Source organism: Heteronotia binoei, chromosome 2, assembly GCF_032191835.1.
Source record: "Heteronotia binoei isolate CCM8104 ecotype False Entrance Well chromosome 2, APGP_CSIRO_Hbin_v1, whole genome shotgun sequence".
Classification (NCBI taxonomy): Eukaryota; Metazoa; Chordata; class Lepidosauria; order Squamata; family Gekkonidae; genus Heteronotia; species Heteronotia binoei.
Window position 1 is genome coordinate 192,452,363 of NC_083224.1, and position 25,420 is coordinate 192,477,782.

At 48.8% G+C, this 25,420-nt stretch overlaps 1 protein-coding gene across 1 annotated transcript in view; it reads left to right on the forward strand.

Annotated features, from left to right (window-relative positions):
* Positions 1-25,420, forward strand: part of PGPEP1 (pyroglutamyl-peptidase I) — a 64,572-nt gene that overhangs the window by 4,554 nt on the left and 34,598 nt on the right. The window contains exon 2 of the mRNA XM_060233428.1: positions 14,926-14,978. Coding sequence (XP_060089411.1) covers positions 14,926-14,978 — 53 coding nt within the window. The remainder of the gene's footprint in view (positions 1-14,925; positions 14,979-25,420) is intronic.

The following is a 25,420-nucleotide window of genomic DNA, read 5'->3' on the forward strand; positions in this document are numbered from 1 at the left end:
TGGCAGAGCAAGCTCTCCCTCCCCCCTTCCTCCCCAAGGGAGGAGTCTCAGCCAATGGAAAAAATTAGAGGCTTTGCTCTGTAGCTCCTGGGCGATTGAGCAGACCTGGCAAAGCAAGCTGTGATGTGGAAGAAAGCAAGAGAGAAGGTAGCAGATGACAGCCAGTTGCTCGGGGGCCTGATAGGAGCCCTCCAGGGGCCTGATTTGGCCCCCGGGCTGCATGTTTTACACCCCTGGTCTAGCACATCTTTATGCCACCCTTCCTTAAAGAAGCCCCGTGGCGCAGAGTGGTAAAGCTGCAGTACTGCAGTCGGAGCCCTCTGCTCACGACCTGAGTTCGATCCCGGCGAAAGCTGGTTCAGGTAGCCGGCCCAAGGTTGACTCAGCCTTCCATCCTTCCGAGGTCGGTCAAAGGAGTCCCCAGCTTGCTGGGGGGAAAGTGTAGATGACTGGGGAAGGCAATGGCAAACCACCCCGTTAAAAGTCTGCCGTGAAAACGTTGTGAAAGCAGCATCACCCCGCAGTCAGAAACGACTGGTGCTTGCACAGGGGACGACCTTTACCTTTTACCTTTATTTTCCTTAAAGAAGCACAGGGCGGGGTCAGTGGTTTTCCCGTCTTCATTTTATCCTCCTGACACCCCCCCTCCCCTCTGAGGCAGATCTGTCTGAGCGTGTCTGGCCAAGAACTTCCAGCAAGATTCCCTGGAGGGCGAATGAGGAGGGGTTCTGAAAACTCTCTTTAACAGCCCCTGCAAACACCACGCTGCTTGTTGCACGCTGATGAGAAACCACATCAATGTTACGATGGACTTCTAAGTTTTGGGGAAACACTTACCAAGTCTTGTGCGAGATTTCAGTTGAGCCACAGATTCCATCCATTATGAAGAGATAATCAGAGCATGTCAGTACCGCAGATTGGGGGGACGGGGTGAGGTGTGAGAACTAGCCTACAGATGTGACTCCCGTCCATGTGTCACATGACCTGCAAATGGCATAAGAACATAAGAGAAGCCTTGTTGGATTAAGCCAATGGCCCATCCAGTCCAACACTATGTCACATAAGAACAGAAGAGAAGCCATGTTGGATTAAGCCAATGGCTCCTTCAGTCCAACACTGTTTCACACAGTGGCCAATATGTGTGTGTGTGTATATATATATATATATATACACACACACACATACATATACACAAATATATATACACACACATACACACACACAAACACATATATACATATATATATACATATATGTGTATATATATATATACACATATAAACACACACACACACTGTGGCTAATAGCCACTGATGGACCTCTGCTACATATTTTTATCCAATCCCCTCTTAAAGCTGGCTATGCTTGTAGCCGCCACCACCTCCTGTGGCAGTGAATTCCACATGTGAATCACCCTTTGGGTGAAGAAGGACTTCCTTTTATCATTCTACTCCGACTGGTCAGCAATTTCATGGAATGCTCATGAGTTCTTGTATTGTGAGAAAGGGAGAAAAGGACTTCTTTCTCTACTTTCTCCATCCCGTGCATAATCTTGTAAACCTCTCTCATGTCACCCCGCAGTCGACGTTTCTCCAAGCTAAAGAGCCCCAAGCGTTTTAACCTTTCTTCATAGGGAAAGTGTTCCAAAGCATCCCAGAGAGAATCGATGGACCACTTCCTGTGGCTTGCCACGCCTTAGCTCGCCTTTGCACTTTGCACTGTAGTTCCCCTGTGGTTCTTGGCTAGGCCTTCCTTTGGTGGGACGGTGGTACAGGCACTCCAGTTTCTTGTTGGGCCGAGAGAAACCTCTTGCTTCCGAGTGACACCTTAAAAAATGGCCTAGGAAGGCAGCAAGCATTTGTCAGGCTTCTGGGTGTGCTACCGTCTGTTTTTTTCTTTTTTTACATTTCAAGTATTTTATTTTTTAAATGATATATGACATAAACAGAAACAACAGCACAACAACAGTAACACAAACATTATAACAATGCAAAAACAATAAATAACAACCCCCCCCATATAAACAAACATTTTGGGGAAGAGAACTTTGATCTAATTCTATCAGTTTGATCAGACCTTCTTTTCCATCACCCCTCTCCTTTATTACAACTGTTTCTACCTACTCAACCAATCGTATACGGGCTGCCAAACTTCTTTACGTTGATTTCACTTTGTTGCAAGCAGTTTGGCTGAAAGAAAGTCCATTTCAGCTATTTCCAACAGTTTTTGCGCAAATTCTTCTTTCTTAGGTGGGAGTTATTGGGCTCAAATACATACTTGGCTACAAAAAAATACTTAAAACAAATATAATCCACCTACCCGAACTTTATCTTTTGAGTATATGTCAAACCCCTACTTCTAAGACACAAGCTAGATTTTTATAATTACGGCTGCAAGAATTATATATGCTAGGTATTGGAAGACACCACGAGTAATACCTGGGTGTGCCCTCTTCATGGTGGGAAAGATGATCTGTCTGGGGGGTGCATGTGGAATGTCCAAAGTCCTGTAAGCACGGAGGTAGCAAGAAACTTTCTATATTTTCCACCTCTTAGAACTCGCTTGTTACGAGGGCCGGATCTGACATAAATGAGACCTTGTTGGACCAGGTCATAGATCCAAGTGGGCAGCCGTGTTGGCCTGAAGTAGCAGAACAAAATAGGAGTCAATCGCACCTTTAAGACCAACTTAATTTGGTCTTAGTGGCGTGCTTAGATAGCACACGGAAGCTTACGTTCTGAATAAAACTAAGTTGGTCTTAAAGGTGAAATTGACTCCTACTTTGTTCTACTATTTAAGATTAGGTAGCAGAGATATAAAGTTTACAAAAAAACCCCACAAACATAAATATATATATTGTTTTAAAAATTAAAACGTGCTTAAAACGTTAGCACTCATTGGTCTTAAAGGTGCTTTCTTTGTATTTCTCCCATGGGATCTGGGGGAACTGGGAAAAGAAGCTCTGGTTCTTTCCTTCCTTCCCCAGGGGACTGGAGGGGGGGGGGAGTCTCAGCCAATAGAAGGAAGAGAGGCTTGGCTCAGTAGCTCTGCTGTGTGATTGATAGAGCCTGACAAAGCAAGCTCTCCCCCCCCCCTTTCTCCCCAAGGGAGAGAGCTCAGCCAGTGGAGAAAATAGAGGTTTTGCTCTGTAGCTCTGTGCAGTTGAGCAAGCCTGGCAAAGCAAGCTGTGATGCAAAATCAGAATCCTAGAGTTGGAAGGGGCCTCCAGGGTCATCTAGTCCAACCCCCTGCACAATGCAGGGAACTCACAAACGCCTCCCCCCAAATTCACAGGAGCTCAGAAGGAAGCAAGAGAGAGGGAGAAGGAAGCAGATGACAGCCAGTTGCTCGGGGGCCTGATAGGAGCCCTCTGGAGGCCTGATTCAGCACCAAACTGCATGTTTGAAACCCTTGTCTTAGAGTTTCCCATTAGCTTATTTGTGTGTGCACAGAATGAAACCTCTTTTTCAGTTTGTTCTTTGATTATCTTTTCTCCTGAGCCTGTTGCTTATTCATAGTCTACCCCTTAAGGCAGGGGTGTCAAAACATGCATCCTGGGGGCCGAATCAGACCCCCGGAGGACTCCTATCAGGCCCCCGAGCAACTGGCTGTCATCTGCTTCCTTCTTCCTATATGTTGCTTCCTTCTGCATCACAGGTTGCTTTGCAAGGCTTGCTCAATCGCACAGCAGAGCTACAGAGCAAAACCTCTGTTTTCCCCATTGGCTGAGGCTCCTCCCTTGGGAAAGGCGGAGCTTGTTTCTCCAGGCTCTCTCAACGGCACAGCAGAGCTACTGAGCTAAGCCTCCCTTCCCTCTGTTGGCTGAGGCTCGCCCCCCCCCCCCCCCCCCAGTCCCCTGGGCAAGGAAGGAAAGAGCCAGAGCTTCCTTTGCCCATTCCCTGGATCTCATGGGAGAGAGACCAAGAAAGCACCTTTAAGACAAATGAACAGGTAAACACATAGCCCAGCCCAACAAGGTCTTATTTAAGTGAGATCCGACCCTTATGAGTTTGACACCCCTGCCTTAAGTGGCCAAGTTTGCAGATGATACTAAATTGTTCAGGGTGGGGAGAACCAGAGAGGATTGTGGGGTACTCCAAAGGGATCTGTTGAGGCTGGGTGAGTGGGCGTCAACGTGGCAGATGAGGTTCAATGCGGCCAAGTGCAAAGTAATGCACATTGGGGCCAAGAATCCAAGCTACAAATGCAAGTTGATGGGGTGTGAACTGGCAGAGACTGACCAAGAGAGAGATCTTGGGGTCATGGTAGATAACTCACTGAAAATGTCGAGACAGTGTGCGATTGCAATAAAAAAGGCCAACGCCATGCTGGGAATTAATAGGAAGGGAATTGAAAACAAATCAGCCAGTATCATAATGCCCCTGTATAAATCGATGGTGCGGTCTCATTTGGAATACTGTGTGCAGTTCTGGTCACCGCACCTCAAAGAGGATATTATAGCATTGGAAAAAGTCCAGAAAAGGGCAACTAGAATGATTAAAGGGTTGGAACACTTTCCCTATGAAGAAAGGTTAAAACGCTTGGGGCTCTTTAGCTTGGAGAAACGTCGACTGCGGGGTGACATGATAGAGGTTGACAAGATTATGCATGGGATGGAGAAAGTAGAGAAAGAAGTACGTTTCTCCCTTTCTCGCAATACAAGAACTCATGGGCATTCGATGAAATTGCTAAGCAGTCGGGTTAAAACGGATAAAAGGAAGTCCTTCATCCAAAGGGTGATTCACATGTGGAATTCACTGCCACAGGAGGTGGTGGTGGCTACAAGCATAGCCAGCTTCAAGAGAGGATTGGATAAAAATATGGAGCAGAGGTCCATCAGTGGCTATTAGCCACAGTATATATATGTGTGTGTGAATATATATATGTATATGTATACACACACACATATATTGGCCACTGTGTGACACACAGTGTTGGACTGGACGGGCCATTGGCCTGATCCAACATGGCTTCTCTTATGTTCTTATGTGACACAGAGTGTTGGGACTGGATGGGCATTGGCCTGATCCAACATGGCTTCTCTTATGTTCTTATGTGACGCAGAGTGTTGGACTGGACGGGCCATTGGCCTGATCCAACATGGCTTCTCTTATGTTCTTATGTGACGCAGAGTGTTGGACTGGATGGGCATTGGCCTGATCCAACATGGCTTCTCTTATGTTCTTATGTGACGCAGAGTGTTGGACTGGACGGGCCATTGGCCTGATCCAACATGGCTTCTCTTATGTTCTTATGTGACACAGAGTGTTGGACTGGCGGGGCCATTGGCCTGATCCAACATGGCTTCTCTTATGTGACACAGAGTGTTGGACTGGAGGGGCCACTGGCCTGATCCAACATGGCTTCTCTTATGTTCTTATTGTAAGTGAAGGATGCGGTGGTGGTGGTGGTGGGGGTTTGCAATCTCTCCCCTTGCCTCTCACGTGCATCTAAACTACATTCCGTAGGGAATGTGATTGGCTGTCTTGGAGCAGTCAGTTATAGATTTCTAAAATCTCTTTAAGCAGTGGCAGATTCTTCTGCAGGCATCTGGTTACCTCCATGAAGTCTCAGCTGTGCTTATGCAGCGAATCTAGGCTACAGGTAACTGTTAACACCCGGAACTGCCTGATTCTGTCGTCTCGGCGCAAAGACTGAGAGATTCTTATTCGGTCACGGCGATCGAGGCTTACTGGTTAACTTCAGTTATTCATTAGAGGCCAGGAGCTCGGTCGCGAACAGTGATTGGCAGGACTCTGTTGCAACCTTTGTGTCTGAGCTGTATTCTTTCGTAATTCTTCTTTGTCCGAGGAAATGTTTGACTAAGTGTGCTGTGGTTCATAGACAGGGTGTTGGGGCTGGGAGATTCATGTCTCTGCTGGGCCATGAAGTTCACTGGGTGGTGTCAGGTCAAGTTCTTCTCTCTTAGCTTAGTGGACCTCCTGGAAAAGGTTAGTATCACGGGGCTGAAGCAGGGAGAGCCAGTTTGGTGCAGTGGTGAAGTGTGCGACTCTTATCTGGGAGAACCGGTTTGAATTCCCACTCCTCCACTTGCGCCTGCTGGAATGGCCTTGGGTCAGCCATCGCTCTGGCAGAGGTTGTCCTTGAAAGGGCAGCTGCTGTGGGAGCCCTCTCAGGCCCCACCTGCCTCACAGGGTGTCTGTTGTGGGAGGAGGAAGGGAAAGGAGATTGTAGACCTCTCTGAGACTCTGTCCTTGAAAGGGCAGCTGCTGGGAGAGCTCTCTCAGCCTCACCCACCTCACAGAGTGTTTGTTGTGGGAGGAGGAAGGGAAAGGAGATTGTAGGCCGCTCTTGAGACTCTGTCCTTCCTTGAAAGGGCAGCTTCTGGGAGAGCTCTCTCAGCCAACCCACCTCACAGGTGTCTGTTGTGGGGGAGGAAGGGAAAGGAGATTGTAGGCCGCTCTGAGAGACTGTCCTTGAAAGGGCAGCGGCTGTGAGAGCTCTCTCACGCCCACCTACCTCACAGGGTGTCTGTTGTGGGGGGAGGAAGGTAAAGGAGGATTGTAGGGCGCTCTGAGACTCTGAAAGATATTTTAGCAGATATGTTGAGCTGTACTGATTCAGGCAAAGGCTACAGACTTCTAAATGACACCTGCTCTAGATAACTTTAACGGTTGCCGAATTTCTTCAGCAGGCCATGGAAATCCGACATAGTGGCTCTGGAATGACCATATTTGTTTTATTCATTTAATTTTGTTGAAATTTCATATATTTTACTCATTTATGTATATTAGCTCCCATGTGTACTCTATTATCCAGGATTTATATTTACTTGCATTGTTATTTGTACTGCTAAATCTGTTTTTATGCCAATAAAGGCTTGTTATTGTTGATTCTGTCCTTGAAAGGGCAGCTGCTGTGAGAGCCCTCTCAGCCCCACCTATCTCACAGGGTGTCTGTTGTGGGGGAGGAAGGGAGAGGAGATTGTAGGCCGCTCTGAGACTCTGTCCTTGAAAGGGCAGCTTCTGGGAGTGTCCTCTCAGCCCCACCCACCTCACAGGGTGTCTGTTGTGGGAGGAGAAGATATTAGGAGATTGTAAGCCGCTCTGAGTCTCTGATTCAGAGAGAAGGGCGGAGTATAAATCTCAGTCTTCTTCTTATGCCCACGTGGCATAAGAATGCATTGGAAAAATGCATTGGAAAAATATATACTGTTCTCATTTCTTCCCCAGTTTTGATTAAATCTGATGCAACCCTGTGATCAGGTATAAAGCTTATTAAGAGATCTTGGGTGTTTCCTTCAATCTCACCCACCTCACAGGGTCATTGTGAAGCTCAAGCAAAAGGCCACTCCCATCACCCCAGATCTTTTTGGCAGCTGGTAAATTCTCCCTTTTGTTAGGTGAGGGTTGTTGTCAATATTCCCTCTAAGCTGCAGAGTCTTGTGAGCAAAAGTTCTAGTTTGTGAGCTACTGCATTAAAGTTGTGCGCTAATGGCATTAAAACTGTGAGCTACTGCATAAATTAGAAGAAGAAGAAGACTGCAGATTTATACCCTGCCCTTCTCTCTGAATCAGAGACTCGGAACAGCTTACAATCTTCTATATCACGGTTTCCAATTTGCAGGGTTGGGACCTGGTATCAGGCCATGGAAGCCTCACTACTGGGTCATAAGAAAAAGCCAAAGCTAGCCCCGCCCCCAGCAAAGCATGACCGCTGCTCTGCTCTGCTTCCTTCCTTCCCCCATCTGTTGCTGAAAGTAGCCTGAATAGCCTTGACACAGGCTGCAAAGCCTGAGCTCCATTTGACTTCCTTCCTTCTCCCATCTCAGTGTTGTGCAGAGAAAAGCAGCCTTGAAGACTGACACAGGCTGCAAAACCTGAGCTCCATTTGGCTTCCATTTTTTTCAACTGGGAGGGTGGGAGTGGCATTCCATTAGCTATTTTTTTAACAAACACCCTGGGCAGAATTGTTCTGCTAGGTCGGTCATCTGATGTGAGGAAGGCTTTTTTCCTTTGCCCTCCCTTCCTTCCTCCTTCCTTCCTCCTCCCTTCCCTTCCTTCCTTCCTTCCTTCCTTCCTTCCTTCCTTCCTTCCTTCCTTCCTTCCTTCCTTCCTTCCTTCCTTCCTTCCTTCCTCCTCCCTCTCTCTTCCTCTCTCTCTCTTTTCTCTCTCTCTTTTTCTCATCTCTTTCCCTGCAAGTGATGCTCTGTATGCTTGGTGCTGGCAATGGGGGGAAGCAACAGTGGAGGGCTTCTAGTGCCCTGGCCCCACTGTGGACATTCTGTGCTTTTGGCATTGTATGAAAGAATTTTGACTGGATGGTCCACTGGTCTTATATTCTTCCTTTCCTTTCCTTTCCTTTCCTTTCCTTTCCTTTCCTTTCCTTTCCTTTCCTTTCTTTCCTTTCCTTTCCTTTCCTTTCTTTCCTTTCCTTCCTTTCCTTTCCTTTCCTTTCCTTTCCTTTCCTTCCTTCCCCTCCCTTCCCCTTCCCCTTCCCCTTCCCCTTCCCTTCCCCTTCCCCTTCCTTCCCCTTCCCCTTTCCCCTTCCCCTTCCCCTTCTCCCTTCCCTCTTCCCTTCCCCTTTCCCCTTTCCCTTTCCCTTTCCTTTCCTTTCCCTTTCCCCTTCCCTTTCCCTTCCCCTTTCCCCTTCCCCTTCCCCTTCCTTTCTTTCCTTCCGTTTTTACTGGATGAAACTTTTCTGTTCATCATACCATTGTTGCAGACATAGGAGCTCTGCCAATGAAAAGTTGGCACCCCCAGTGTAGCCAGCTGGCCTTTCTATGAGATTTCTGTGTGAGTGAGTGAAGGTTAGAGGTGTGGGGCAGAAAGAGATTATTGGAGATTACTGCTGTATATCTCAACAGCACTAAAAGTGATGGTACTATAAACCTGGTACCATTTTACTGGTCCTGCTTTTAACAGCTGTCTGGTACCAAAATTAAACTCCTCCTGTAGATATTAAAAAGGATGAAAGAAGTTCACTGGCTAAATATCTGCACAACGGTTGCTTTGAAAGGCATGGAAACGCAGCCAGTAAAAAGCTGCAAGCCCCTCATAAATATCCTTTTTGGGATAACTGCAGAAAAGCGTGTATGAACTTTATATAACTTGAAATTAATTCATTAATTGCAGTACAATTCTCTGCTACCTTTACAACAATTTCCTAGTGTTTTAGTCAAGGAAAAGCATGAAAAATAGCTGTCAAAAAGATTTTCTTGCTTGGTTGTAGCTTGAGGCAGGGTTCCAGTAGTAGCAGCTGAAGGAAGGGGCCTACTAAATGTGTCAACATATTTTGAGATAGAGCAGGTGCCAGGGCCCAGTGTGGGTGGTACACAGTGCTGGCATTCCTGATGGCAATAGCAACAGCACTCCCAACTGCATACACTGGCCAGTGCTGTTGAGGAAGGGGTGTGTAGGTGGTGCAGACAATTGAACATGGGCATTAGGAGTGCTTGCAAGCTGGAGAAGAACACACAAATCTCCTTTCCTTCCTCCCCCACAACAGACACCCTTTGAGGCGGGTGGGGCTGAGAGAGCTCTCACAGCAGCTGCCCTTTCAAAGGACGACAACTACGAGAGCTATGGCTGACCCAAGGCCATCCCAGTAGCTGCAAGTGGAGGAGTGGGGATTGAACCTGGTTCTCCCAGATAAGAGTCCTCACACTTAACCACCACACCAAACTGGCTCTGGGGTCATCCTTCCTGAGCTAAGACAGAGATGTGTGAGCTGGAGGGTAAAAAATCTGTGAGCTAGCTCACGCTAAGTCAGGTTAGAGGGAACACTGATGGTTGTTTAATGGGGGCATCTGCAGTTGTTTAATGGGGACGTCTGTCCTTTGGCACATTGGCACAAACAGTAGCTATTATCAAATGCTTGCTGTCAGCTATTATCAAACGCTTGCTGTCAGTCCTGCGTGCGGCAGGGAGGAGGGCGCGGGGGAGTCTGAAATTGCTCCGAATAAGTCGATCACCGAAGTAGCAGCTTGCTCGTTTTCAAATGCATACCCACCATTCTATATCCAGGGTGGCTTAACATCAGTCTTAAAAGAAATTAAAAAAAAAACAACTAAATCAACCTTTTATCACCTTCGACTGATAAGGCAGTCGGTCCCCTGCCTCGATTCGAACGCAACGACTCGGCCACAGTGATCCCTGCCGCGGTCGCATCGAGACTGGATTACTGCAATGCCCTCTACATGGGGCTTTCCCTTGTCTCAAACCCGGAAGCTTCAGCTAGTGCAGAATGCTGCAGCCAGGCTGTTAATGGGCCTTCCCTTGTGGGAGCACATTCAACTTGTGCTGAAAGCATTGCACTGGCTGCCCATTGCATACCGGATTCGTTTTCAAGGTGCTGGTTCTTACCTTTAGAGCCCTAAATGGCCAAAGACCTGCATTCCTTAGGGACCGCCTTTCCCCATATGTTCCCTAGAGAGCACTTCGGTCAGGGTAACAAAACCTGCTCTCAGTCCCTGGCCTTAAAGACCAAGCTCATGACAACTGGAGCCAGGGGCCTTTTCTGTTGTAGCCCCTGGGTGGAACAAGCTCCCTGAGGAGGTTAGGGGCCTGCAAGAGCTCACACAGTTCCACAGGGCCTGTAAGATGGTGCTCTTCCACCAGGCATTTGTAAATTAAGATCATAGGCTACAACAGACTCCGAAACAACTGGGCCACCTCATATGAACATATTAACCTGCCTTATACTGAATCAGACCCTTGGTCCATCAAAGTCAGTATTGTCTCCTCAGACTGGCAGCGGCTCTCCAGGGTCTCCAGCTGGGGTTTTTTCATGCCTACTTGCCTGGACCCTTTTTTGGAGATGCCAGGGATTGAACCTGGGACCTTCTGCTTCCCAAGCAGATGCTCTACCACTGAGCCACTGTCCCTCGAGCATGAACCTGAGATGGGTCTTTCTATAGAACACCCAGCTGGAACAACAAATAGAAAATTTTAAAGATCGTTATAAGCACTTGAAATGGTTTTTATGTTAAGAACATAAGAGAATCCATGTTGGGTCAGGCCAAACTCAGTGTGGTTTTACATGGGTGTGTAAGAACAAAAGAGAAGCCATGTTGGATCAGGCCAATGGCCCCATCTAATCCAACACTCTGTCACACAGTGGCCAAAAAAATTCAGTTGCCATCAGGAGGTCCATTAGTGGGGTCAGGACACTAGAAGCCCTTCCACTGTGCCCCCCCAAGCACCAAGAATACAGAGCATCACTGCCCCAGACATAAGAACATAAGGGAAGCCATGTTGGATCAGGCCAATGACCATCCAGTCCAATGCTCTGTGTCACACAGTGGCCAAAAAACCCGGTGCCATCAGGAGGTTTATCAGTGGGGCCAGGACACCAGAAGCCCTCCCACTGTGCCCCCCCCCCCAGCACCAAGAATACAGAGCATCACTGCCCCAGACATAAGAACATAAGAGAAGCCATGTTGGATCAGGCCAGTGGCCCATCCAGTCCAACACACTGTGTCACGCAGTGGCCAAAACCAAGTGCCATCAAGAGGTCCACCAGTGGGCTAGAAGCCCTCCCACTGTGCCCCCCCCCCAGCACAAGAATACAGAGCATCACTGCCCCAGACAGAGAGTTCAGCAATATGCTTTGGCTAATAGCCACTGATGGACTTCTGCTCCATATGTTTATCCAACCCCCTCTTGAAGCCGTCTATGCCTGTAGCCGCCACCCCTCCTGTGGCAGTGAATTCCACATGTTAATCACCCTTTGGGTGAAGAAGGACTTCTTTTTATTCATCCTAACCCGACTGCTCAGCAATTTCATCGAATGCCCACGAGTTCTCGTATTGTGAGAAAGGAGAAAAGGACTTCTTTCTCCACCTTCTCCATCCCATGCCTAATCTTGTAAACCTCTATCATGTCACCCCGCAGTCGATGTTTCTCCAAACTAAAAGCTGGCCTGAGCCTGCTTTTGCGGGGAGGGCGGGATATAAATGGAATAAAACAAACAACAAAATAAATAAAACAAATTAAAGAAGTACAAAGTGTCAGTGAATCATTAAAACCCCCTGCAAAATAAGACCGTTTCTCATTCACTGGCCGCAAAGGAGCATCGCTGTACGTCTTCTGGGTGGGCAGGCCGCGGAGTGGGTGGGTGGGTGGGTGGGGGGTGCTACCGAGAAGGCATTGCCGCCCTTTGAACTAGCAAGTTGAATGATGCCGTTGGCAAGTCCTGCCGAGAGGATCTAAGACGGCTTCATGCTGAGGAAAGAGGGTCTTCAGGTACGTGGGTCAGTCTCAGGTGACGAAGGGGCCTGCATTTGGCAAGAAGCATTGAACGTGGAACCCCTGCAGCGGTTTCCGAATCGAGGGATAGCGGTGTCCCCTGCAATGTAGCTAGCAGGCCGGGGCTGTGTTTTTGACCTCCTGAAGCTTCCAAATCGTCCTTGAGGGCAGCCTCACATAGAGCGTGTTGCCGTGGCTCGTTTCCTCCCACCCTGCTGCACTAATAGTAGCACCTTCCTTCCCGCTCGGTGAGGATCAGAGGCCTCCTTGTGCTATGGTGACCAGTGCCCAAGTGGGTGAAAATTGAAAAGAACGCTGTGAACACTGTGTATAGATCCAGGTGGGCAGCCGCGTTGGTCTGAAGCAATAGAACAAAGCAGTAGACAAGTGACACCTTTGAGACCGAACGAAGTTTTATTCAGAATGTAAGCTTTTGTAAGCTCTAAGCCAGGGGTGTCAAACATGCATCCCGGGGGCCGAATCAGGCCCTCGAAGGGCTCCTATCAGGCCCTCGAGCAACTGGCTGTCGTCTGCTTCCTTCTTCCTCTCTCTGGCTTCCTTCTGCATCACCGCTTGCTTTGCCAGGCTTGCTCAGTTGCACAGGAGCTACAGAGCAAAGCCTCTATTTTCTCTATTGGCTGAGCCTCCTCCCTTGGGCAGGAATAGCTTGCTTTGTTAGGCTCTCTCCATCACACAGCAGAGCTACTGAGCCAAGCCTCTCTTCCTTCTATTGGCTGAGGCTCCACCCCTCCTGGTCCCCTGGGGAAGGAAGGAAAGAGCCAGAGCTTCCTTTGCCCAGTTCCCTCGATCCATGGGAGAGATACCAAGAAAGCACCTTTAAGACCGATGAATAGGTAAAGACATGGCCCGGCCCAACAAGGTCTTATTTATGTCAAATCCGGCCCTTATAACAATTGAGTTTGGCACCCCTGCTCTAAGCAGACTCCATCAGTATGCTTAGAGCACACGGAAGCTTAGCTGAATAAAACATTGTTGGTCTCAAAGGTGCAACTTGTCTACTGCTAGGAAACCGCGTGCTGCAAGAATTGCTAAGCAAATTTCTTTCATGCAAAACTCATATATTGTTTACTTGAATTCTACAAACCAAAATTCTTTTTACTGTCCATGAATGAAGCACAATTCAAAGTAAAGATCCAACTGTATGTTTTAGAGAAAAGGTACCAAAGTCTACTTTCTTAATGCTCCTCTTTTTGATAGACGCAGACGGTACCAATAAATGTGCGCGTCTTCCTTGGGTAGCAGTCCTCAATCCGATAGGTGCGACTTTGATCTCTCTCTCTTTTTTTAAAGCATACAGAGTTGGATCTTACTTCGAACCGTGCTTCATTCAGGGACCGTAGAGAAACATTTGGTTTGTGGAATTCAAGTAAATAATGTATTAGTTGTGCGTGAAAGAAATTTGCTTAGCAATTATTTGCAACGTACAGGACCGTATTCATCATCATCATAGACCTTTATTGGCATTAATATAAGAATACCGTATACTTTAAAACCAGCAGTGACACTATAGAGTATAATAAAAATTATATAATATAAAACCAGCAAAAGTTAAATGACATAAATAGCTGTGGGCTATGCATGAGTAAAAGCCTCTCTGATTCGGATCGCAACCTGTAAAAAGCAAGCACGTGAGTGGTGACAAAGTTGTGTTTCCCGTGGAGTAAAAAGCGGACCTTGGCATTGTCAGAAAGGCCTTGATGGTCAGAGAGCAGAGCATCTAGGTATCTTGCTCGTGGGCTGCTATAGAAAGGGCAGTCCAGAAGAACGTGAGGGACCGTTTCGATGACTCCTTGGCTACAAGGGCATCGTCTAAGATTGCGGGGGATTCTGTGGTATCTTCCGGAGAGGATGGCCGATGGTAGTGCATTAAATCTAGCCAGCATGAGTGCTCTTCTTTGGTGAGGATCAGTTAAAAGAGGAAACAGGGAGCTAAAAGCCCAGGAGTCTGGGATAGACCCAGATAGCAACGTACAGGTTCGCAGTGTTCTTTCAAATTTTACTAATCTGTACACTGTGGTTTCCGGTTTGTCTAATCCCCAGGTGGGGGCAGGGAATCCCCCGGTTTTGGAGGCCCCCCACCCCGCTTCAAGGTCATCAGAAAGCGGGGGGGGGGGAGGGAAATGTCTGCTGGGCACACCATTATTCCCTAGGGAGACGATTCCCATAGGGTAGAATGGAGAATTGATCCACGGGTATCTGGGCCTCTGGGAGGGCGTTTTTTTTTTAGCAAGGGGCACCAAATTTTCAGCTTAGCACCCAATACCTCTACTCAAAACACCCTCCCAAGTTTCAATAGGATTGGGCCAGGGGTCCAATTCTATGAGCCCCCAAAGATGGTGCCCCCATGCTTCATAATTTCCAGTGGAGAGAAGGCATTGAAAAGGTGTGCGGTCCCTTTCAATGTGACGGCCAGAACTCCCTTTGGAGTTCAATTATGCTTGTCGCAGCCTGGCTCCTGGCTCCTCCCCCAACATCTGGTCCCACCCCCAAAGACTCCAGATATTTCTTGAATTGGCAACCCTACCTTGTGCTCTTGAATAGGGCTTGGAGGGTGAGAGCTGGGTGCGGGCTTGATGCAAGGGGTAGCATTTCATGGGCCTGTAGTTGGCGATTTCCTCCCGTTCCAACAGCTTGTTCTACTTGCATATTCTGGGAACAGCCTCAACTATCTGGAAATGTCTTTCTGTCGTTCCAGGATTCGGCCCATTCGGAGAGCATTCTGTCAACGCCAGCTGGATAGCAGTTCAGGTAAACCAATGAAGCTTTCAAGGGCTTCTTCCCGACACGGCTGTTCCACTTGAACTTTCTGCTCCTGTCCCGCTTCTGTCTCCCCAACCAAGTCTGTCCTCTCTGGACACTCCACCAAAAGTGAAATCAGTAAAGTTCTAATCCAGAGCCAGTTGGGTGTAATGGTTAAGCGCGTGGACTCTTACCTGGGAGAACTGGGTTAGATTCCTCACTCCTCCACTTGCAGCTGCTGGAATGGCCTTGGGTCAGCCATAGCTGTCGTACGAGTTGTCCTTGAAAGAGCAGCTTCTGTCAGAGCTCTCTCAGCCCCAGCTACCTCACAGGGTGTCTGTAAAGAGATTGTAAGCTGCTCTGAGATTCTGTCCTTAAAAGGGCACCTTCTGGGAGAGCACTCTCAGCCCCACCTGCCTCACCGGGTGTCTGTTGTGGGGGAGGAAGGGAAAGGAGACTGTAGGCTTCTCTGAGACTCTGTCCTTGAAAGAGCAGCTGCTGTGAGAGCTCTCTCAGCCCCACCTGCCTCACAAGGTGTCTGTTGTGGGGGAGGAAGGGAAAGGAGATTGTAGGCCGCCCTGAGACTCTGTCCTTGAAAGGGCAGCTTCTGGGAGAGCCCTCTTAGCCCCACTCACCTCACAGGGTGTCTGTTGTGGGAGAGGAAGGGAGAGGAGATTGTAGGGTGCTCTGAGACTCTGTCCTTGAAAGGGCAGCTTCTGAGAGAGGTCTCTCAGCTCCACCCGCCTCACAGGCTGTCTGTTGTGGGGGAAGAAAGGAAAGGAGATTGTAGGCTGCTCTGAGAATTGGTCCTTGAAAGGGCAGCTTCTGAGAGAGCTCTCTCAGCCCCACCCGCCTCACAGGGTGTTTGTTGTGGGGGAGGAAGGGAGAGGAGATTGTAGGCTGCTCTGAGACTCTGTCCTTGAAAGCACAGCTTCTGAGAGAGCTCTCTCAGCCCCTCCTGCCTCACAGGGTGTCTGTTGTAGGGAAGGAAGGGAAAGGAGATTATAGGCTGCTCTGAGACTCTGTCCTTGAAAGGGCAGCTTCTGGGAGAGCTCTCTCAGCCCATCTGCTCCACAGGGTGTCTGTTGTGGGAGAGGAAGGCAAAGGAGATTGTAGGCCACTCTTTCCTTGAGAGGGCAGCTGCTCTGAGAGGCCTCTCAGCTCCACCCACTTCACAGGTGTCTGTTGTGGGGGAAGAAGGTAAAGGAGATTGTAGGCTGCTCTGAGACTCTGAGATTCAGAGTGAAGGGCGGGATATAAATCCAATATCATCATCTTCTTTTGAGTTAAGTTTTGTTTTGAACAAAAGTGGCATTTGCTGGAAGACTCCCGCTTTTGTTTTCTTGGTTTGTGTAATTGCAAGATACACTGTCCGCACATCCCACAATCAGAAGGACTAGGAACTCCCTCCCAATTTATTTTCTCTCTCCTTTTTCCCCTCTGCATATTTTTAAGCTGAGGTTTCAGGGACTGGAATTCTGTGCCCAGTTCTGCCCCATGGAAAAACTGGGGCAACGCTCAACACACAGTCCTGAAGGAGTGGGCCGTTTTCGGCCAGCTGGTCTGACCAAGCAGGGAGCCCGTCTCCTCTTCCCTGCCTCTTCTCATCAGGAGCTCTGGGAATACTCCTCGCAAAGGCTTCCAAATTAAATCCCAGTCGGAATCAATTGCAGCTCTCTTGAGTGGCAGCCAGCCAGACGTCTGGAGGTGGAGTTGTGCGAGAGAAGAGCCCTCTCTCTCTCTCTGTCCCCCGCCCCCTTATTTTGTAAAATGCAGCAGTGCTCTGGGGGCTGGGGTAGATCAGAGCCCGGGGGGGGTTGGATGATTCTGGTTACCTGTATTAGCCAGAAGGAAAGGCCTATCAGTTCGATCTCATAAGCGCGCCACTTCTCTGTTACCAGCAAGAGAAGCAGACAGGCACCTTTCTCCTGTCTAAACGGCCGGTGGGGCACGTTCCTCGTATGAAGCGCTTTGCTGGTGCTCTAGGCGCTCCTCCTTTGGAGCTGCAGAAAGCCGTTGAATAGCTTTTTTATTTCCCCCTTCGCCCGCCACACACACCGTGACTGATGGTGCAGTCCTAAGAAAAGTGACTCCAGTCACTCACAGCCCATCTTATTTCAGTGCAAATTACCAATAAACAGTAATAATTTCACACTGTTTTGTGTGCACTTGCGATCTTGTTTAAGTGTAATGTGATGATTGATGATGATGATGATGTTGGATGTATATCCTGCCCTATTCTCTGAATCTCAGAGCGGTCACTATCTCCTTTACCTCCCCCCCATCCACAACAGACACCCTGTGAGGGCAGGTGGGGCTGAGAGAGCTCTCCCAGAAGCTGCCTTTCAAGGACAGAGTCTCAGAGCGGCCGACAATCTCCTCTCCCTTCCTCCCCCACAACAGACACCCTGTGAGGTGAGTGGGGCTGAGAGAGCTCTCCCAGAAGCTGCCCTTTCAAAGACAGAGTCTCAGAGCGGCCGACAATCTCCTTTCCCTTCCTCACCCACAGCAGACACCTGTGAGGCGGGTGGGGCTTTCCCAGAAGCTGCCCTTTCCAGGACAGAGGGGCCTACAATCTCCTTTCCCCTTCCTCCCCCACAACAGACCCACTGTGAGGCAGGTAATGCTGAGAGAGCTCTCCCAGAAGCTGCCCTTTCAAGGACAGAGTCTCAGAGCGCCTACAATCTCCTCTCCCCTCCTCCCCCATAACAGACACCCTGTGAGGTGGGTGGGCTGAGAGGGCTCTCACAGCAGCTGCCCTTTCAAGGACCACTCCTGCGAGAGCTCTGGCTGACCCAAGGCCGTTCCAGCAGCTGCAAGTGGAGGAGTGGGGAATCAGATCCAGTTCTCTCAGATAAGAGTTTGTGCACTTAACCACTATACCAGGGAGTTATTTCCTCCTCAAACTAGTTACTAAAACATTTCATTAAGGCCTTAATGAGGGGAATAACTCCTTGTGTTCCTTTATTTTGTTTTATATTGCACTAAACAGAACGCATGCACAACAAACAGTGTGAATTATTGTTTACTGGTCATTTGCGCTGTACGTATTCTTTCCACATACACCAGTACCAGTTATCTGTATTGTTGTATCATTTATTTCAGTGGGCTGAGACCAGAGTAACTCTGTTTAGGATTTCACCGTAACTCTTCTGTCTTAATGGTTCAGTCGTGTTGCATTTCTGTTCATTATCCTAAGGAAATTGGAAACAAGGGGATTTGTTTTGAAGAAAGGCCCAGTTTTTTTTTTTTAAAAAAAAGGTCAACCAATTGTATGTTGGATTATATGCAATCAGTTCAGTTTGTGTAAAACTGCGTCTGGGGTTTAAAAAAAAAAAAAGTTAAAAATACAAGAACCTGGATTTTGGCCGCTGCACAGAGGTCGTTCTTAAAGAGGCCTGGGTACAAAAGTCCGCTTCTAAGATAGTGCCTGCCGCCTGTACTTTTGGAAACCTGAAACACTTAATATTCTTTCAAGAAATCTGCTGCCCTGTTGAATGGCTTGGTCTAATGAACGCTTCCGTTTGAGGGCCTCCGCTTCCAAGGAGAGGAATTTGTAGCAAGTTCTCCCGCATTCAGCGGCATCTCAGCCCAGAGGAGTTCCCCCGGGAGGGGCAGGGTCCGCCAGGGATATGCTTCCCCCCTTCACTCTGCCGGAGCTTTGGAGAGGCTCAGACAAAAAGGAACAGCATGCCTTTGAAGGCGTGTGCGTGGAGGCATTGTGCCATCTCAGACAGGACTTCATGGGGCTGAAGTGGACACAAAGCCGAGTGTCTGAGTCTCGGAGCCCCAGACAGTGTGATCTGCATCTTAATAGACAAAAAATCAATTAAACAATCTTAGCAAATCCTCAGCTTGTTGGGGGGGGGGGTGCGGCTCCAGCGAAACTGCTGCTTTGTTTCATCTCCGGCAGTCTCTTGCAGCTCGGGCTTTGGTGGTGGGGTGGGGAAGGGGAGTCCCTTATTTGAAAGGCTTTCTTTTTGTCCTGAGGTGGAATGTCTGCCCCAGCTGACAGGCTGAGCAGAACTGGGGGAGAATCTCAGCTCTGTGTCCAGACAGCAGAACAGGTGGAGAGCTCCGTCTCTTAAGGAGGTGGAAACATGAGTTTTTCAGACCTGCGGGGTGGCTTCTCTTTCTCCACTGAGTCTTGGCAAACTCTTGCACTTCTCCTTTAAAAATGAGCAACGGGGGGGGGGTATCTTTTTCTTTTCGCGTTGGATTTAATTAAATTGCAGATTTATACCCCACCCTTCTCCCTGAATCAGAGACTCAGAGCGACTTACAATCTCCTGTGTCTTCTCCCCCCACTACAGACACTCTGTGAGGTGGGTGGGCTGAGAGAGCTCTCCAGAAGCTGCCCTTTCAAGGACAGGGTCTCAGAACAGCCTACAATCTCCTTTCTCTTCTTCCCCCACAACAGACACCCTGTGAGGCAGGTGGGGCTGAGAGAGCTCTCCAGAAAGCTGCCCTTTCAAGGACAGAGTCTCAGAGCAGCCTACAATCTCCTTTCCCTTCCTCCCCCACAACAGACACCTGTGAGGCGGGTGGGGCTGAGAGAGCTCTCCCAGAAGCTGCCCTTTCAAGGACAGAGTCTCAGAGTGGCTTACAATCTCCTTATCTTCTCCCCCCACACAACAGACACCCTGTGAGGTGGGTGGGGCTGAGAGAGCTTCACAGCAGCTGCCCTTTCAAAGACAAGTCCTGCAATAGGTATGGCTAACCCAAGGCCATTCCAGCAAGTGCAAGTGGAGAGTGGGGAATCAAACCCAGTTCTCCCAGATAAGAGTCCACACACTTAACCACTACACTAAACTGGCTTAATGCTTGCAAGGAACGGAAAGGTCCCCTGTGCAAGCACAGTCGTTTCCGACTCTTGAGGTGATGTTGCTTCACAACGTTTTCACGGCAGACTTTTAAGGGGTGGTTGCGATTGCCTTGCCCAGTCCTCTGCACTTTCCCACCAGCAAGCTGGGGACTCCTTTGAGCAACCTCGGAAGGATGGAAGGCTGAGTCAACCTCGAGCTGGCTGCCTGAAAAGCCCAGCTTCCACCGGGAATCGATCTCAGGTCATGAACAGAGCTTAGGCCTGCAGTACTGCAACTTCAGCACTGTGCCACGGGGCTCCTAAGGTAAAGGTAGTCCCCTGTGTAGGCACCAGTCCGACTCTGGGGTGACATTGCTTTCACGACGTTTTCATGGCAGATTTTTTACGGGGTGGTTTGCCATTGCCTTCCCAGTCCTCTACACTTAGCTTAGGCCTGCAGTACTGCAGCTCGAACGCTCTGCGGCGCGGGGCTCTCCAACGCTTGCAAACGCCGTAACCATTCTTCTTGCACGCTGGAAGCTCAGCGCCGTTCCGCAAAGCGAGACGAGCGCTCCACGCGCTGGCGTTCTCCTAGCTCTGTTCATGCCTCCTTTCCTTCGTGTAGGTTGCTGGAGGTCCAGGTGTGCCCTGCAGTCGGTGAAGCTAAATGGCTCCTACACCCATCCTCCCCCCCCCCTCCGCCCCAGCGGCCCCCAGCATGTGTTTTTCTGCCTGAGCGGAGCGAGGTCAGTGTGTTCTGACATTCGTGTGGACAATTGCTGTCAGGGCGTCTAGACAGCCCAGATAAGGATATTAGAAGCTCACAATGGAGTCCATTGTTGAGGGGTCAGGGAATCGGTCAAACCCCCGTTCGGGTTCCCCCCCCCCCCCCCCCGCAGTGTTTGTCAGGTATATGGGACGGCCGACCGGTTGTTTGGCTGCCGAAGGGTTCGTTCTCTTGTCTGATATAAGGCAAGCCCAGAGATGGGTCAAAATCCTTGAAAAAATTGTAAAAACCTGTGTGTGCGAGGTCGGGCAGGTAGCGTTGCAAATGGTTTCCAGCTTCAGTTTCTGTGCACCAGGGAATGGCGCACGATCCCTTCCCCCCCCCCCTTTTAAATTTTTTTTGCAGCCACTTATCCTAATTAAACAGGCTTGATTTGTCTTCCGAGAGCAAAAACAGCCATGCTTTCTCCACAGACCACACTTTAAAAAAGCAGTGCGTTCCTAAGGGCAGAAAGTCACGGGGAAGAGGCAGCCGCCGGCATCACAGTTGATAAGAAGATAGAGAAGAAAATATCCACCTTAGGTTTATCTATGGGTTCTCTATACATGGTCCCTTTTACAAATGCCTGTAAGACAGTCCTCTTCCGGTTGGCATACAACTGACCGGCATCTGAATATTTTAAGGAAGACTGCGGGATAGCACACTGCTGAATTGCGTTTATTTTATTGTGTAAATTACTAATGTATTTTAATTCTTAATTTTATTGTTAGAATTTTTATGCTGTGAGCCGCCCTGAGCCCACTTCGGTGGGGTAGGGCGGGATAGAAATCGAAATAAATAAATAAATGTATTTTATATATATATATAAAATCTAGGAAGCCAGTTTGGTGTAGTGGTTATATATATATATTTATTATCTAGGGAGCCAGTTTGGTGTAATGGTTAAGCGCGCGGACTCTTATATGGGAGAACTGGGTTTGATTCTTCTGCTTGCAACTGCTGGAATTGCCTTGGGTCAGTCAGACCCTCGCAGAGTTGTCCTTGAAAGGGCAGCTTCTGGGAGAGCTCTCTCAGCCCCACCCGCCTCACAGGGTGTCTGTTGTGGGGGAGGAAGGGAATGGAGATTGAAGGCCGCTCTGAGACTCTGCCCTTGAAAGGGCAGCTTCTGGGAGAGCTCTCTGAGCCCCACCCACCTCACAGGGTGTCTATTGTGGGGGAGGAAGGGAACGGAGATTGTAGGCCGCTCTGAGCCTCTGTCCTTGAAAGAGCAGCTTCTGGGAGAGCTCTCTCAGCCCCACCCGCCTCACAGGGTATCTGTTGTGGGGTAGGAAGGGAAAGGAGATTGAAGGCCTCTCTCTGTCCTTGAAAGGGCAGCTTCTGGGAGAGCTCTCTCAGCCGCACCCGCCTCACAGGGTGTCTGTTGTGGGGTAGGAAGGGAAAGGAGATTGAAGGCCACTCTGAGACTCTGTCCTTGAAAGGGCAGCTTCTGGGAGAGCTCTCTCTTAGCCCCACCCACTTCACAGGGTGTCTGTTGTGGGGAGGAAGGGAAAGGAGATTGAAGGCCGCTCTGAGACTCTGTCCTTGAAAAGGCAGCTTCTGGGAGAGCTCTCTCATCCCCACCCACCTCACAGAGTGTCTGTTGTGGGAGGAAGGGAAAGGAGATTGTGAGCCACTCTGAGACTCTGATTCAGAGAGAAGGGCAGGTATAAATCTGCAGTCGTCTTCTTCCTCTTCTTCTATATAGAATTGCAAAAAAAATAATCAATGCCGCAAATACATCTTGCTCCCCTTTGAATTTTGGAATTTCCCCAATCATTCGTCATCTGCCTTCTGATCTGTCAACTCTCCGAGTTCCACAATTGTGCAGAGCGCTTACTCTTGCCAGATGTAATGCTATCCCATCAGCACTTACCTATGGTAGATATAAAAAAAAATCCCACTCTCATTAAGACTTTGTGGAAGCAACTTAAAACAAGTTGACTAGTTGTCCCATGTTCTTCTTTCCTGCCCCAGTATGATACTATACACCTTAGGTTTTCTAGACCCAGTTCTGCTCCACATGACAAGTTGCTCAGACGCTGCAAAGGTCTGCCGTCTTCTGAATGATTTGTCATCTGCAATAACTGAAAAGGTTGCTTTATTCTTGAGCCTGGAAATCAAAGATCGATTGTCCAGTGTGTATAGCTGTATATGACTGGCGTATTTTGTTAATTTCTGTTATCTCTTTTTTGCCTTATTTATAATTTATTTTAGTTTATTTTATTTGTAATTTGTATCCCGCCCTTCCCACCAGATGGCTCAGGGCGGCTTACAGCATATAAAATCTAACATAGGAATATAACAATTTAGACATTTCACACAGTTTACATAGTTAAAATTAAACATTTCACCCAATTTACATAGTTAAAACATTAAAAACATACAGAATCTAAGATTTTTCAAAAATTCCATTTTTTGGAGGGAAACAGAAGGAAAATACATTTAAAAAAAAAAGAAAAAAAGACAGCCCAATTGTGGGGCTGGCTTGGCTTTGCCTGCAGCACAGTATAAGCTGTGCTGCAGGAAAAGCTGCCCGAGGATCTGTGAGTCACACGGCGGTCTCTCCCTGCCACACAGAGATCCTGGGTGGATGGCTTCTTCTGCAGAGCAGATTAAACAGCGCTGCAGGACAAGCTGGCCCCAGGATCTGTGATAATCTGATATATGCCGATAAAAGCTTGTGCTTGTGATGAGAACAAAGTAGGAGTCCCGTTGCACCTTTAAGACCTACAAAGCTTAATTCAGAAGGCCAGCTTTCGTGTGCTCTAAGTCGATAAGACAAGTAGAAGCACGGCGAGCGGTCAGTCCTGCAGTAGTGGATGCAGCAAGGCGTGCCTGGAGAAACTTTTAACTGATGAAAATCCTCTTCTCTCCAGACAAATAGCTAAATTCTGTTACCATAAGGGTGCAATTTCACTATAAGAAACACGATTCTGTATGATTGGTATGACCTGCTCGCCGGGGTGGAATACCAGAGTCTGGACCTCCTTGGAATACCAGAGTCTGGAGGCAGGGGCAGGCTTTATTCAGCCACCTCTCTGAATTTCCTCCAGGCCCCCAGTAGGGACGGTCACCAGAGGTCAACATGACTTCCAGGAATTCTAGCAGGAGCTCCTTTGCATATTAGGCCACACCCCTCGATGTAGCCAGTCCTCCAAGACCTTACAAGGCTCTTTTTTGTAAGCTCTTGGAGGATTGGCTACATTGGGGGGTGTAGCCTAATATGCAAAGGAGCTCCTGCTAGAATTCCACCTCTGGCTGAACCCCCCCCCCCGATGTAGCCAATCCTCCTAGAGCTTACAAAAAGAGCCTTGTAAGCTCTTGGAGGATTGGCTACATCAGGAGGGTGTGGCCTAATATGCAAAAGAGCTTTTGCTAGAATCCCACCCCTGCCTGCCTGAATTGTGTGATTTATATGATTTTATAGGCATTTGATATTTGACATTTTAGACTTATTTTAGCCTTTTAGATTTTTTAACAGGGTTTGAAGGTTTTTATGATCAAATATACTTTTTGGAATATTTTTGGTGGTGTTCATAGGGATGTATTATGGTTGCGATTGCCTGTGGCTTGTAAATAATGGTCTTTGACTGCAAATAAATATCCAGTCAGTCAGTCCGTCTGTCCTGAGTCAGGAAGAGAAAACAGGTAGTCAGCTGAAGATCTGACTTTCCAAAGTCTTGAGTCAGGCCCTGACCAGAGTAGCCCAGGAGGCAAGCCTGACCTCGTCAGATCTTGGCAGCTCAGCAGGATTGACTCTGGCAAGTACATGGGGCGGAAGACCTCCTTGGAATACCAGAGTCTGGAGGCAGGGGCAGGCTTTATTCAGCCACCTCTCTGAATTTCCTCCAGGCCCCCAGTAGGGGACGGTCACCAGAGGTCAACATGACTTCCAGGTGTGCGTGCAGGTATTTTAAAAAATACACCTCCCCCCCCCCCCAAAAAAGTTCTCAGGTTGGAAGAAGATGATGATATTGGATTATATCCCGCCCCCCCACTCCAAGAGGCTCACAATCTCCTTTATTTCCCTCCCCCCATCACAGACATCCTGTGAGGTGGGTGGGGCTGAGAGAGCTCTCCCAGAAGTTGCCCTTTCAAGGACAGTGTCTCAGAGTGGCCTACAATTTCCTTTCCCTTCCTACCCCACAACAGACACCCTGTGAGGTGGATGGGGCTGAGAGAGCTCTCCCAGAAGCTGCCCTTTCAAGGACAGAGTCTCAGAGCAGCCTACAATCTCCTTCCCCTTCCTCCCCCACAACAGACACCCTGTGAAGTGGGTGGGGTTAAGAGAGAGCTCTCCCAGAAGCTGCCCTTTCAAGGACAGACTCTCAGAGCAGCCTACAATCTCCGTTACCTTCCTCCTCCACAACAGACACCCTGTGTGGTGGGTGGGGCTGTGGGAGCTCTGAAAGAAACTGCCATTTCAAGGACAACTCTTATGAGAGCTATGGCTGACCCAAGGCCATTCCAGCAGGTGCAAGTGGAGGAGTGGGGAATCAAAACCGGTTCTCCCAGATAAGAGTCCGCACACTTAACCACTACACCAAACTGGCTCTCAAGAAGGTTGTCTTGAACACATCGGCTTTCCTTATACTGAATCAGACCATTGGTCGGTATTGGCACCCCCTCCGTGGCATTGCTGGGTGGGCTTCCAACAGGGGAGCAGGAGTGGTTTGCGCAGGGGGCAAACAAAATGGGAGGACGAAGGGTGAATCCACACATCTCTGGGTACCTGGGTATTCCTGCCGCCAGCCCCTTTGAGCACCCAAAGACCTAGAACCAGGCCTCCAGCACTTCCTGGGTCTAGGCGAGAAACCGACCCTGTAAAGTTGCGCACTCCCGAAACCAAATTACTTTAGTAGCTGTAGCTGACTTGGGTTA